The sequence below is a fragment of the Chiloscyllium punctatum genome, chromosome 17 (genome assembly GCF_047496795.1).
Source record: "Chiloscyllium punctatum isolate Juve2018m chromosome 17, sChiPun1.3, whole genome shotgun sequence".
NCBI classification, from domain to species: domain Eukaryota; kingdom Metazoa; phylum Chordata; class Chondrichthyes; order Orectolobiformes; family Hemiscylliidae; genus Chiloscyllium; species Chiloscyllium punctatum.
The window spans coordinates 90,909,597-90,925,669 of NC_092755.1; the positions used below are offsets into that span (position 1 = coordinate 90,909,597).

Sequence of the window (16,073 nt, forward strand, 5' to 3'; positions counted from 1 at the left end):
GTGAGCAGAGGGAGCCTTAGTTTAAGATTTCATCCAAAGGCTTTCTTTTTAATTTATGAAGGGGATTCTACATATCTGAGTACGAAGTAAAGAAGACCAGAACTCCTTAAGGCACTGAAACTGAAGTTGCAGGTTATGGAGTGTGGGGGGTTGGGGGGAGGGGGGCGGTTTGGGGGTGGGGAGTTGGGGGGAGTGATTCTGATTGATGGATAGTGGGGGTCCACACTTAATGGAAGAAACCCAGCAGCACCAGCTTGTATTCAGCAAGAATTCAGCTGTTCTGTGCTGGAAGGGACAGCTTGTGAGAAACTCTGGTCATCCACAACACATCTGCAGTCAGAGACAGGGTCTGAGGAGGTGGAAGAATTCCCCAGCATCAGGGTCATGCCAGTCATGTGACTTCTTGTTTCTACTCCATGTCATACAACACTCCCATGTGCCATCGCTGCACCTTCATTGTAACTGAATCAATGTCCTGTAGCCTGTCCCTATGGTTACTGTGGGAGTACCATCATCGCACAGACTGTACAGTGGCTCCCACCCTCAGTTTCCTAAAGGCAATCACAGTGATAAATCCCAGCCTTGCTATTGGTACTGTAATCCGGACTTGCTCCCCTCACTCCCGAGAGTCGATGCTAAAGGTTACTCACGTCAATGTCGTTGTCGGTGAAGTCAATCACAGACAATGCTTTTCGAACAGTCTTCCAGCCACTTTTGTCATTGATGGAGCTTACCTTGGCACACTCACCCTATTGAGGGGGAGGAGGAAAAATAACCAGGTCACGGGACAGAAAATGGAACCAAACCAAGGCAGTGGAAACTGCAGAATGTGAAGCATTGGGCACAGACGTGTAGTGCAGAAAGACGTTTTCCTGTTCTGTAAACATGATGTTAAAAGTCACACAACACCAGGTTATAGTCCAACAGTTTATTTGGAAGTACTAGCTTTCGCAGTGCTGCTCCTTCATCAGGTAACTAGTAGGGCACAGAAAGACACAATTTATAGCAAAAGATCTTTTACTAGTTCTGAAAGCTAGTGCTTCCAAATAAGCCTGTTGGACTATAACCTGGTGTTGTGTGATTTTTAACTTTGTCCACCCCAGTCCAACACTGGCACCTCCCCATCATGTAAATGTGATGTCATATGAACATTCCGTCTCTTTAAGGACTCAAGATATTTGAACAGCTTCCTCTGATTCAGAATGTTTAATGTTTATATTTAACCATTGAGTTTCTCAAAGGTTTGGTGATTTGCCCAGTGAGAAGGTGAATCACTTAGAGCAAAAAAAATGTACATTCATTCTTCAATAAAACCATAAGAAATAGGAACAGGAGTAGGCCATTCGGCCCCTTGAGCCTGCTCTGCCACTCGATAGGATAATGGTCGCTCCGACATTCCTCACATCCACTTTCCTGCATTTTTCCTATAACCCTTGATTCCCTGACTAATCAAGAATCTATCTATCTCAGCCTTAAATATACTCAATGACTCTGCCTGCCCACAGCTCTCTTTGGCATGGAATTCCAAAGACTCACAGCACTCTGAGAGACGAAATTCTTCCTCATCACATTGTTAAATTGGTGCCCCTTTATTCTGAGGCTATGCCCTCTGGTCCCAGACTCTCCCATAAGAGAAAACATCCTCTTAACATTAACCCTGTCAAGACTCCTTAAGAATTCTGTATGTTTCAATAAGATCACCTCTCATTTTTCTAAACTTCAGTGAGTAGAGAAATCTATTTAGCTTTGTTCATGAGACAATCCCTCCATACCAAGGATTGCCCTCGTGAACCCTCTTTGAATGGCCTGCAATGAAGTTATATCTTTCCTTAAATAAGGGGACCAAAATGCTCAAGGTACTCCAGATGTGGTTTCACTAGCACCTTGTACAGTTACAGTCAGACTTCCCCACTCTTATATTCCAACCCCCTTGAAATAAGGGCCAACATTCCATTAGCCTTTCTGATTACCTGCTGCACCTCGCTTTCTGTGTCTCATGCACAGGTACCCTCAAATCCCTTTGCGATTCAGCTTTCTGCAGTTATGTCTCTTCTAAATGATATTCTGTTCCATTGTTCTCCCTTCCAAAATGGAGAACTTCACATTTTCCCACATTATAGTCCACTGCCCACATTTTGCCCATTTACTTTGCCTGTGTTGATTTCACGGGATGACACTGAATGAACAGAAGGAACAAAAACATGTTCAACCTGAGCCTCACTCTCACGTTTCCTCATCTACATTTGCCAGTGTAGTCCTCTCATCTCCACTCCCTCATGCACTAGTGTCGTTTCCCATTAAATGCATCTCCAATATTCGTTTCAAACACTCCCTGTGATTCGCTGAACATAAAAATTGGAAGAGGACAGAGTGTTCGCTTAGAATGCCTTGAACTGTAGCTGACAGTAACACTAACACTGTCCCCTGGATCAGACATATGGAAGCAAGCTTTCAGCTTTGGACAGATGCCACCAGCTGGATATCCATGTGTCCAGTCAATACGCGAGCGCAGCAGAATGGGGATAAGCAGTCAAAACTCTTCATCTTGCGGGACAGAATTACAAGAATGCCAAATCTCAAAGGGAACAACAACTCATACCGAGTGAGATAGAATGATAAAAAGGATTCTGATTGAGGGAGGTGTTGCCATGAAGATTAGTTGATACTAGCTTTTAGTTGAATTCTAACTGAAGTGTTTTTCACCTGACCATGTTACTTTCCCCCGGTTCTTACCTGGATAAGATAGTGGTACTGCAGTGGGTTGCGATCCAGACCCAGCCAGCGAAGTAATTCCTCCTCACCTCCCTCCAGCAGCTGGTAGAAAATATGGAAGTTGCGCTCTCCGTGGTTCTGATGGGCCACCCTTGACTTCTCCAGAAGGTAGCTCAGGATGTGGCCCCCGACTGGGGCACCCTGGAAAGAGACCAAGTTGGGGATGGGCTGTTTGATAGACAGTGCAGATAGAGAGGGGACAGGATTCTCATGGCACTGTAACATCTGTATGAACACCAGAGTTTATCCAGTGCCACTCAATGCAGTTGTGGGATTTGAAAACTCTTTGGTGAAATGAGTGCTATTTTTACCCTATTCTATCGGTACTTGAACACTTCCCATTGAGGTTTAAGCTGACATTTCAGAAGCACACGAAGCATACAATGTGCTGCAGAAATTCACCAAGGCTCCTCCAAAATAAATGTTTCCAATCCACAACTGCTTCCATCTAGAAGGAGAAAGGTAGCAGATATGTGGAACAATACCACCACCTACAGATTCCCCTCCAAACCATCACCATTCTGACTTGGAAAAAACTCGTGGTTCCTTCAGTGTCTCTGGGCCCCTAATGGCATAGGTTTAAGAGGCAGCTCACTACCTTCTCAAGAGTAATTAAGGATGGGTAATAACTGCTGACCCAGCCAATGGCTCCCACATCCTGTCAATTGAAAAAAAAGGCAGTGTTTAGGATTTCTGGCTCTCCAAACAGAATGGGCTAAACGAGTGCACTATCAATGTAGCCTCCTTTACTACCTGAGCCCGATTGAGTTGGGCCTTGTGTACAAACCTAACTTGGCTGATATCCATCCAACATCATCACCATGTATTATATGTTGTCAGATGTCAGCAGTAGAGCTGTACTGAACCTGGTGGATGAAGTGCAAGAACTGTAGCTACTAAATTGTCTCTTTAAGAATGGCTTAAATGCTGAGAATCCTTCCTTAAAGCATCCCTCCACAGCCCTTCACATTGTGATATTTTTCCATTAATAAGGTTCACACTGTGGGATTGGGAGCCCAAATCTTCCCTATTTTGCTATCATTTTATTTCCAAATCCATGTTTTACTGTTTCCTTTTATTTCTTCTGGGCTTAGCAATAATACCTAGTTTGAAAGAGCAGGAGGATAGCTGATCTATTCTAGAACATAGGAGGACTGTAGGAAGCTTATACTGGGGCAGTGGGGGCAAAATGAAGGAGATTATTGGAGCAGTGCCAAGGGAACTTCACTCCCACAGAATTCTTTCATTTCCTAATTGTGCTTCTACAAAGCACGTTTGGATGTTGTTCTACATTTAAAACACACTCCTAATGTGAGTTATTGCAGTGTTGCTAAGATTCCCCACTGTTTGAAATTTAGCTTTGAATAAAAATCATCTTCACTGACGATTATATCGCACTGGGTTAACCATGCTGCTTTGCTATTTCTGTCCCAGTCTCCAGCACTGATCACTCTAAATTAACCTTCCACCAAATACAGTCCAATTGGTATCTGGTCTCTAATTGTATCATTGGCATGTCACAAATGTCTTTTAGTTTCAAAGAATGATTCAGTTCAACCCTGTTTAACTCACAACCTCTATTATAGATAGTTCCAGGCATTTGACACAACTCAGTTCATTTTGAATACTTTGTTCTGGTCTGCAACAAAATAAAGTCTGAATCATCAAAATCCACACAATGGAATATTCGGAACACACTGAACTGGGCATAAATGCTCGAAAATCCCAGGCAAAAGCCAGTGGCAGTAAGTACAGGACGTTTTTGCCAATAAGTTTGCTCTTCAGTCTTTATTGAATGCGATCTAAATACACAAGAGAATATGAAAACCAGAAATCCAATTGGTTTGTGTAACCTGTAACATTAATGACACTGGGATACTGTGGTGGTTGGTTGTAGAATGATATGCTAATCATGGATATGTGTAGAAACATATCATTATAACAAGCATATGATTGGAAATAAAACATAGGAACATAATAAATAGGAACAGATATTGACCATTTACCCTCTAAGGCTGACTGCATCATTCAATATGACCCTGGCTGCTCAACACTGTGAATCCATTTTTCCACATTGTCCTTATGTCCCTCAATTCTCTGAGAAATAGATCTTCTGGTTATCTCTGCTTTTAATTTACTCAGTGAGAATACATCCACAGCCTGCTGGGCAGACAATTGCAAAGGTTCGTGGCTCTCTGAGTGAAGACATTTCTCTTTGCTCCAGTGTTGAATGATAGTGCCCTTACCTTGAGACTGTGCTTCACTTCCTGGATTCCTCAGCCAGAAAAATAACCTCCCTGTCAAGGCCCTTCAGAGTCTTATGAAATCACGTCTCGTTCTTCTAAGTTCCAGAAAATACAGACCATATTTAATCCAATTGTAGGACAATCCTCTCATACCTCGGACTAATCTTATGGACCTTCACTGTTCTGCCTCCCTTGCCAGTGTACCTTTAAATATAGAGACCAAACCTGCATACGGTTATCCAGGTGTGATGATGCCAAAGCTCTGTTGAATAGTTGCAAGATGTCTTTATTCTTGCACTCTAAACCCTTTGTTATAAAGACCAACTTGTTATTTGCCTTACTAATTGCTTGCTGTTGTCTGCATTCTTGCTCGCTATATTCCTCATATACATGTGCTGAAGTCTCTGAGAACATCAAGAATTATTTCAAATCTTTGCTCTTCCATTTTTGGAACAAAAGTGTATCAGCTCGTGATTTCCCACAATATACTCCCTCTGCCACCTAGTGGTCGCCTCATTTAAAGGGCCAAATTTCTTGCCACCAGCACATAACTTGAGGTGAGCTTGGAGCCAAGGCTGAGCATTTAATCAGGCAGGAGGGTGTGGGAGTGGGGACCCAATCATTTAACCACATCTTCCCCCTTTATGCCTGGGGTAGGAAGGCTCATGGGATGCCTTTAGACCAATTGATGGCCTTGAGTGAGCAATTACGTCGTGTACGGGACCTGGCACATAGAAAGAAATATCTACTGAGCTCTCATCCCCAAACTCTTTATCTGAGCCCCAACCCCCATCTATCTCACTGCCTGAGGCAGTTGCCCACCAACCTCTGCCACCACCTCCCTGCTACTCCCACTCCCAGCTCTCACTAATCTGTGACCTGGGTCCCCTGTCAATCCTAAGCTGATGGTGGATGCATTGTCGGCCTTCGATTGGCCAGCAGTTCTGGGTGTGCAGGGTTAGAATTTCTGCTTCTCAGGAACCTGACCCAGGATAAGGTTCACTGATGGCCATTAACAGACTGTTCCCAAAGTAGAGGACATGGGATAGCGGTCAGTTCTGAGAAAGGGTCACTCAACCCCAAATGTTAATTCTGATTTCTTTCCACAGAAGCTGCCCGACCTGCTGAGCTTTTGGAGCAATTTCAGCTTTTGCTAGCTCTCCTCTATCACCTGGATTAAGTTAAGAGCCTGTTTATGTATCTTTGCAGTCTCTTTGTGTTGTCCTCACAGCTTACCTTCCCATTCAGTTTACATTATATTGTTTGTTCTATTCATGTTGATACATAGCCTCCCTATAGCAATGATGTTAAAGTTCTCATGCTCAGTGTAACCTTCTCAGTTGAAACAATAACTCTCTCCAAGTTCACAATCCAACTAACCTTGCCTGGTTTTGACCAGCCTAACTTCAGTTCACTTCTTAGCCATATTGTAGCGAACCTGGCTTGGATATTAATGGGGCTGTGTTGATTAGACTTTACCTAGAATATATTACAATGGGAACATGGAATGTAGTAAGAGGAACCTTACTCTGCCTCTAATGTGTAACACACACCATTAGAGGATATTTAATGGACATCACAGAGGTGATTAACTCTGAATGATAAAGACATAAAATAAGAACAGGAGGAGGCCATTCGGCTCTTTGAGACTGTTCCGCCATTCAATATGATCATGGCTGAGTACCCAACTTAGTCCCCTGTTTCACGCCATACCCTTTGATCGTTTTAACCCTAAATTGATATCTCACTCTTTCTTGAAAACAAGGTCAGACTTGCCTTTGGGAGCATTTGACAGGAGAATGGGAAAGGTGCTGTGATCTCTCTCGATGTCTTTCTGTAAATACAACCTGACTGGATTGAAATCAGGACTCAGTACATTGTTACTGTCCCCATTTCATCCTCAACACACCGAAGTTTGGCCTTAAAGCTCTCTTTCCTCGTTTAGATTTTGGATATTTCCACTGAAGGTTTATGTGAATGAATCACTGGTTCCTCCATGACCAAGATGGTGACACCGGAGTCGGCAACGTTTGGGCTCTGAGCCAGGGGCTTGTTCAATCCAACTGTCTTTCTTTTTTTCCTTCTTTTCTCTTTTTTTCTTCTCTTTTCTTTAGGTTTTGGCTGTTTTTGTTTAAACTTCCCTTCTGGATGGAGCTCGGTTGTTAGGCATTGGGATCTGGAGAATGGCAGCGACTGGGCTGGTCTGGAGTGGGACTTTGGCACTCGGCAATGAACAGCTGGTAAGCCGGGTGGAACACCAGTGGGGTGAGCATTGTGGCATCACCAAGGTCCAGGATGGCACATGATGGCTGGCAAACCCTGATGGCAGGTGGCAGAAAGGTGGCAATGTGGGGGGGGGGGAGAGAATGAGCGTAGCACGGGAAGATGGGGGGAGAATGATCCCAGCATGGGGAGTGGGATGAGAGAATGAGAGTAGCACGGGGAGTAGGGGGGGGAGAATGAGCCCAGCACGGGGAAGGAGGGGGGTTGGTGGGGGTGGGAGGAGAATGAGCCCAGCATGGGGAGTGGAGGGAGAGAATGAGCCCAGCATGAGGAGTGGTGTGGGGGGGGGGGGGGGGGGGGTGAGAATGAGCCCAGCACGGTGGGTGGAGTGTGTGGAAAATGAGCGCTGCACGTTGGTGGGGGGGAAGAGAATGAACCAAGCATGGGGCGGGGTGGGGGGGTGGGGGGAAGAGCCCAGCATGGGGTGGGCGTAGAGATTGTGCCCAGCACTGGGGGAGAGAACAAGCCCACATGGGGAAGCCTCGTGTGAAGCATCTGCAGACCCACAGCTAAAGGACTATATCGCTGAACATTTAAATTTACTTTTCTACTTCTACATAAGAACTGTCACGTTTAACTGTTATTTCTTTACTTTTCTACATTATACCTAAGATTTTCTGCCTAGGTACCTTTGTACCTAAAATGGCATCAGGAATGGTGACTTTGTACACTTTTCACTGTGTTCCTGCACTTGAATACATGTGACAATAAAACCTATTTCTAATTCTACATCCATCCCACACCCCTACATATCTTCTCTTTGATTCTTGATGTTGGATGCCTTGCAGGATTTGATCCCTCTCCTTGGTTTATACATTAAAACCAAAATGGCACTCATACCGTGTAACTGAACTGGATATCCATATATTTTCCAAAGCGGCTAGAGTTATCATTCCTCAGGGTCTTGGCATTCCCAAAAGCCTGGAATTAAACACAACACAAACTATTGCAAGCTCTTTTTTTGTTTGGAAACAATGTTTGCAGGGGCACAGGGTTGGGGGCAGGGAAGGATGAGCTTTCATCTTTACTAAGACCATGGAATGGCTGCTCACCTCAAGTACAGGGTTGGACAGTAGGAGGCGATCTCGCACCACCTGCAGCTGTTCTGTGGTCTGGCAGGTCTTGGCATAGAACTCGAGGATTTTTTTTGAGGCTTCTGTCTTCCCCGCTCCACTCTCCCCCGAAATCAGGATGAAGTGGTTGGTGTACTCAGTGCACATCACCCGATAGGCATTGTCTGCAATAGCATAGCTGGAGTAGGGGAATGAGGCAGATGGATGTGAGGTACAGCTCACCTTCCCCGAGTGATTCACTCATTCCATTCCTCCCCTGTCACCCCTGCTCTCAGACCCTTGAACCACCGCTTCGAAAGACAAGGACAGGAGGAGAGTGCCAATACCATCCACCCGACCTGGGCATTTCATACCCATTCCGTCATCTCCTTTGGTACTGGAAGTCATGACCTAACAATACCACAAAAGTTCAGCATCCTTTACTGTTCCTTCACTGTCATTGGGTCAATATCCTGGAATTCCCTTCTCACTGTGTGTTATGGGTCAACCTGCAGCACTTGGACTGCAGAGGTGCAAGAAGGCAGCTCACTCTAACCCCCTTGAGGGCAACTAGGAAAGGGCAATAAATGCTGACCCAGGTCCCGTGAGTGAAGAGAAACATCCCCTTCTGAGCAGGGCCAGTCACAGCTTCCCTCCCTCCCCTGAAGGAACCGATACAAACTGCGATCACATCCCACAGACACTTTGATGACTTAACGAGTTTTGAGAAGATTTGTAGCTCAGGTTGAGGTTCTGGATGTAGGTTTGCTTGCTGAGCTGGAAGGTTCATATTCAGATGTTTCGTCACCATACTAGGTAGCATCTTCAGTGAGCCCTCAAATGAAGCACTGGTGGTTTGGCCCGCTTTCTATTTATATATTTGAGTTTCCTTGGGTTGGTGATGTCATTTCCTATGGTGATGTCATTTTCTATTCTTTTTCTTAGGGGATGGTAAATGGGATCCAGGTCAATGTGTTTGTTGATAGAGTTTCAGTTAGAATGTCATGCTTCTAGGAATTCTTGTGTGTGTCTCTGTTTGGCTTGTCCTAGAATGGATGTGTTGTCCCAGTCGAAGTGGTGTCGTTCCTCATCCACATGGAAGGATACTAGTGACAGAGGGTCATGTCGTTTTGTGGCTAGTTGATGTTTATGTATCCTGGTGGCTAGTTTTCTACCAGTATGTCCCCATTACCATCCCCTGAGGAAAAGAACACGAAATGACATCACCATAGAAAATGATGTCACCAACCCAAAGAAACTCAAACATATAAATAGAAAGTGGGCTACACCACCAGAGTTTTATTCGGAGGCTCCCTGAAGATGTTACCAAGTATGGTGATGAAACATCTGAAAACTAACCTTCCAGCTCAGCGAGCAACCTACATCTAGAACTTTGATGACTTATAACAATCCTCTACTTAATCCCTCACAGAGATGAGAACTATATGTGCGAGGGTTAATTTTTGAAAACAGTGTTTCAAAATGCCTGATCCATGCTTCTAGAAAACACAGAACAATGGCACATGACACCATCAAGAGGCCATTCATTTACAGCAGAGAGGAAGCCAAAAAATTCAATCTGTTGGTGGCTTCACCACAGATCGATTCCAGCACTGATAACTGGATTACCATCAGGAATCCTCACTGATGGTGACCTGTCTCTGGCAAGAGTGAAGCCAGCTGGAACAACAGAGGTCAGATCATTCTGCACTGAAATAAAGAGCAGGTCAGGATGGGGCAAGGCATACATCAGTGACACCAAAAACCATGTAAAACTTATTGTGGATTGCTTCTTGTAATGAAACACTGGACATATTCAACATACAAGAAGTAGCAAACGTGAAGAATATATCCTGTATATTGGCAATATTGCAGGAATGCAGTGAGCAGAGGAAACATCTTCTCACCCACTCTGGCTGTGGTGGGTATCAGTAGCACCCCCCCATATCACTGCCTAGGGAGGGGAGGAACTTCATGTGCGGTTTCTGAAAAACGAACAGTCTTGACGCTGCATGGTCTAAGATGCAGATTTGGCTCCATTTGTGGATCTGCCTTTGATAATCAACATCATCAAGGGATTCGGTGGGGTCAAAGGTGGGCATATAGAGTTGGGCATCGATCAACCATGCTTCAATGGAGGGGCAAGCTGAAGGAAATGGGTGGCCAACTCCTCTACGACTGGTAGTGGCTGTGGTGGGGGTAGTTTGTCTCCCTGTCCTCGTGCCCTGCGCTGACAAAAATGGCAGGAAACATTGCTGAGAAGGTGAAAGCGAAATTCACAATTTATATGACTCACATATGAGGAGGGAGTTCGAAGAAGTTCACCCCCTGGTATAACTCCTTCTTTTTGTGTGTGTATATATCCAGCTCCTTATATGGATTCACAGACACCAACAAAGTCCCTATATATGTCTGAAGAATAGAAGAGATTTCAGTTAGAGGAAGGTTACAATGCGATGCTCTTCCACAATCATTTGCCAATGGGACCTTACTTCAGTGTGTTCCAAAGTTTTATGTCACACTAAATGAGTCTAAACCTTCCAACCAAGTACCTGGGGATGTCTCAGTGGTAAAAGTGCTATATCAATGCAAGGTGAGTGCTGTTGTAGTGCAGTGGTAATGTCACTATCTCTGGTTGAGAGGATTTGGGTAAAGATCCATCTGTTCTTGAAGTGTGTCAAAACATGTCTGAGCAGAAAATCTCTATAAATACAGTTACCATATATCTATAGACATTCCTGTAAACAGTCCCTGATAAAACACCAGTTAGGGGTCTGGTTGGATCTAGACCACCTGAATTTTCTCAGCCCATGAATCTGGTTGTTACTCTGGATTTGTGCCTGACCTCTGACCTCACCAGGAATTGTATGTTTGTTGGCAGAGGTCTCAATGACAGCATGCTGGACATGTGAGCCTAACACTGGTCTGGTTAGGGGTGAGTGTGGAGGGGTGGGCTGATGACTTGCCCAGGACTCTGAACCTTGGCATTGACCTGAGTCCCTCAGTGAGTGGGACAATCTCCATTTGATGTCCATGGTTGCTCGTCTGGGCCAAAGCTTGTGGAAGGCTGGTGTTTTAGTTTGGAACATGAATGCACTGGATCTCAGCCTCCCCCCACCACTAGTTTCTAAAAGGTCATTTTTGTAGGGGATCTCTCTGCCTGAGCCATGCAGATAATGATGTTGAGGAGGTTCAGCTACCCGATGAAGGAGCAGTGCTCCGAAAGCTGTACTGCCAAATAAACCTGTTGGACTATAACCTGGTGTTTTATGATTTTTAACTATGCAGATAGTGATCATCATGCTCATCAATTTTAGGCTAAAGACTGAATCTCCCCATGACCATGGAACAGTTTGATGGGGTCAACACTAACCAAAGGCTCTAGTTCCAATTGGTCTGAGGCATTCCAGCAGAAAGAAAGCAGCTTCTCTCGGGGTCTAAAAGAGAAAGGCTACAGCACTGAGCTGTGTTTCAGGGATAAAAGATTATCAGGGACATACAGGAACATAGAGTTGAGGGTAAATCAGATCAACCATGATCTTGTTGAATGGCAGAGCAGGTTTGAGGGGCCAAATGACTCCTGAGTCCTACTTCTTATGAAATTTCAGTCTCGGCATCTCCTGCACATCTTAAAAAGCTGGCTAAAATCCAACTCTTTCAGCGAGCTCTTGTTCACCTGACCTAATGTCTCTATATTGCACCCAATAGCACGTCTGTATGTCTAGGGTCCCTGTGAATGACCTTAGGGTGGTTTATTCCATCGAAGGTGTTACATGTTTGGTGTTGAAGGTACCTAAAAGAAGGTGAGGACAATCATGTTGTGGGAATTAAGTGATGGAATCCACGTGTTGGTTATTAGTGCCTGGGTAACATGTGAATATGAATTGCCTTGCTGCTACCTATGATGGTGTGTTTCAGAACATGAGGAATAAGAATTGTATTCAAGATAAATTTAATCTACTTAATGTAGTGCGTCTAGCTTGGGCAAAACAATGAACATGTTTTCTTGTGAAAGCACATGATGGAAAGTTGTGCTTACATAGATAAGGTTCTCCCGAAAGCGTTTGCGAAGGTTGTCCAGAAAGGAAATCTCGCTGGTGTAAGAATCGAGCAGGACAAAGTCTTGTACTCCTACTCTGTCACGAGCTGTCAGAGCTCCTTCCATGTTAATGTGGAATCTACTGCCCACTTCTCTGTTCTGAAAGAGAAAAGACAGAGAGAGAGAAAAAAGGAGATTGTCTCCTCTGAGATATAAACAACTCAATTCCTGTCAACATCCTTTTGAGAACTAGAAATAGCTGCTCTCAGTAAATAGAAAATATATACTGAAGTGAGTTTCATTAGTACGTAGGTCAAGAAATAAAAAATACATTTGCACTGACTGAAGAATGACAAGCATTAGATAGTCACTAATAAATCCAATCATGAGCTTGGAAGGAGTGTTTCTGCTGGGAGTAGTGCGAATGTGGATCATCATATAACTTGAATGCAATTGGATATCGCTAAGTCACACACTCCAGAAGACTTAAGGTTTAAACACTGCCTTGTACTAGGTCAAATGATCTTCAGTCGGAGGCATTACTGAACTGTCTCAACTGTCAATGTACTAGAAAGGGAACAACAGATGCAGTTCACATGTACATGCATTTTTAAAAACAGTCATTGATGGGATGTGGGATATGTCAGCTGGGCCAGCAATTATTGCCCAGCCCTAGCGGTCCTTGAGAAAGGAATGGCGAGCTGCATTGTCGAGCTGCGGCAATTCTCCCCACGTCAATGCAGCGGTTAAAAAAACACAACAACACCTCTTCTTCCTCAGGAGGCTTAGGAAATTCAGCATGTTTATAAGAACTCTCACCAACCTTTATAAATGCACCATGGAAAGAATTCCATCTGGATGTGCAGTGGCTTGGTATGGCAACTGCTGTGCCCCAGACGGTAAGGAATGACAGAGAGTTGTGTACAGTGTCCAGACCATCACAAAAGCCAACCTCCCATCCATGGGTTCCAATTACACTTCTCCTTGCTGTGGAAAGGCTGCCAACATCATTAAAGACCCCTCCCACTTCATTATAATCTCTTCCAACCTCTTCCACCGGGTAGAAAATACAGAAGCTTGAACACACACACACACACACACACACACACACACAACAACAGGTTCAAGAACAGCTTCTTCCCTGCTGTTATTAGATTGATGAATGGACCCCATAACTTCAAATCTAATATCAATCTTTTTTTTGTGCACCTATTGTGCAGCCATAACCTTGTATTCCTTACTCTGTCTAAACACCCTGTGATTTGTATGTCTTTGTATGTTGTGCCTGTACTGCTGGCAAAACAAAACTTTTCACTGTACTTAGATACATGTGACAACAATAAATCAAATAAATTAAATCAGTTTATTTGGTGCAGGCTGGTACCTCTTAGCTGTTGGCTCTTTCTGCGTTTCGAACAGCTCACTATCAAATGACCAACTAATGCCCCAGCTAGGAGGTGTCTTTGGGGCTGGAAGAACAAGATGGAGAAGGTTGCTAGTGAAAGGCAGAAGGGGAGAATAAATTCCGCCTGGTGTGGACCGGAGTTGTACAGCTGCAGTCAGGCCTAGGCTGAATCGACTGCTCTCAATCCAGACACAGATAGAAAATGCTTTCATTGGATTTGTGATGTGGAGGTGCTGGTGTTGGACTGGGAAGGACAAAGTTAAAAATAACACAAAACCAAGTTATATAACCTGGTGTTGTGTAATTTTTAACACCATTGGATTTTAACATTGTTCCAGAAGCAAGCAGATGAGCCACAGTTGCGGTCACCGATTCCATTCCACAAACACTGCTGGAGAGTGTGCATATACAAGTTAGAACAGACCTGACTATAACCATGATCAAAAAAGCCTGAGACACTCATGATTTAGGCTTTCCTCAAAGATAGTTTCTTGAGCAGAAGGAGTTTATGCGGCATGGCATCATATGATTGCTTGAATGAATATTTTCAGGGCAAGTGGAAGGACAGAATGAGAATCAGTGCTGGAAGCTTGTTATTGGGAGAGTGTTCTATGTATTTCATAGAAGCTGCTTAGTTCCTATTGTTTCCCATTAAGCAGGATATCAACATGATGGTTAAATATAGTTCAAGGCCTCAAACATTAGCACAATATGCATCCACCCTGCAAAATATGAACACAAGTGAGTTCTACTTGATAGCACGAGATATTCAAGAGATATTTTTCAAATTTGCTCACAATAATTAATTGCCGAAGGCCAGCTAAGGAATTGATATCAGAGAGGAATTTGTTTGTTTTGTTTATTAAATTAGGGTGTGAGCAACTCTTTAAAACATACATATTTCTTCATGTTTAGCACAACCCGAACCCCTTGGACTCACCTAGTCATTGATCAGTACTGGTAAAATACAATGTGCCCCCCTAAGCAAATTGCAGGCAATAACTTGGATATCAGAATATCCCAAAATACCCTACAGCCAATGAACAACTTTAGAAATCTAGGCACCATTGAAAATTAAGCATCCAACTTGAGCACAGCAAGCTCCCACAGACAGCAACAAGAAAGTGACTAATTGATCTGCTTTAATGACCTTTGTTGAGGGATAAGTAGAGAGATAAGTATTAGAAGATTAAAGTTCAACTTTGGCGTGGGTACAGGACTGACGTTAATGGATCTTCTTGTGGAAATCTGATTGTTGCAGCTTCCACACTGGTGGCCATGTACCCCAGTTACCTAGGCCCTAAGCTCTGAAAATCCTACCCAAAATCTTTCATCTCTCTACCTCCTCTACTCCAGGGATACTGCTTCAAACCGACCCTTTGGTCATGTGTCCTAATATCGTCCCACATGCTTTATTTTGTTCGTAAGATCTCCCTCAAAGCTCCTTGGAATCTTTTTACAACACTAAAGCTGCAGGAATCATAAAGGCTAGCATGCAGGGAGAGCAAATAATTAGGAAAGCTAATAGAATGTCATTTATCATGAAGAGATTGAATACAAAAATAAGGTTCAGTTATACAAGACACTGGTGAGATTGCATCAGGAGTACTGTGCACATTATCAATCACCTTATTGAAAAAAGATTGTAAGTGTGTTGGAAATTGCTTGAAAAAGATTTACTGGACTAATACCGGGAATGGGCTGTTGTCCAATGAGGAGAGGTTGGACAGGCTCAGCTTGTATCCACTAGAGTTTAGAAGAGTAAGAGGCGGCTTGACTTAAATATATGAGGTTCCGAGGGGTCTTGGCAAGGTGCATGTGGAATATTGTTTTATCCTATGGGAAAATCTAGAAGGGGGTCAGCCATTCATTCAAAGCAGGGCTAAAGATGATTGGTTTTTTTTACCTCAGAGGGTTGTGAATCTTTGGAGCTCTTTTCCAGAAAAGGCAGTGGAAGCAGGGTCCTTGAATAAATTTAAATCAGAGATGGGTAGAATCTTGATAAGTGAGGGTTTGAAAGGTTAGCAGGAACTGATGTTATCAGATTGGCCATGACCTTAGTGAATGACATAGTTGCTTTGAGTGGTCTAACCTTGCTGCTAATTTGTGTGTTATATATTCGTGTAATCAGCAAGCTGTTGTTAACTCTCTGCTCCATAGAAAATGAGAAGAAATTTCAAACTGGGTGTATATTGGGCATTTGATCTGTGCCCAATCGTTTTGTGCCTCTCACCGAAATTGAATTTGACTGGAGAGCGAGACCGAGAGAAAAGAAA

The 16,073-nt window shown here is 43.8% G+C and overlaps 1 protein-coding gene across 2 annotated transcripts in view; it reads right to left on the bottom strand.

The window, feature by feature from the left end:
- Positions 1-16,073, bottom strand: part of myo1ha (myosin IHa) — a 143,903-nt gene that overhangs the window by 55,731 nt on the left and 72,099 nt on the right. For both annotated transcript variants that reach the window (XM_072587875.1, XM_072587876.1), the window contains exons 2-7: positions 12,393-12,551; positions 10,650-10,765; positions 8,354-8,552; positions 8,142-8,222; positions 2,734-2,913; positions 651-749 (exon numbers count right to left, since the gene is read on the bottom strand). In XM_072587875.1, the coding sequence (XP_072443976.1) occupies positions 651-749; positions 2,734-2,913; positions 8,142-8,222; positions 8,354-8,552; positions 10,650-10,765; positions 12,393-12,551 (834 nt within the window). The remainder of the gene's footprint in view (positions 1-650; positions 750-2,733; positions 2,914-8,141; positions 8,223-8,353; positions 8,553-10,649; positions 10,766-12,392; positions 12,552-16,073) is intronic.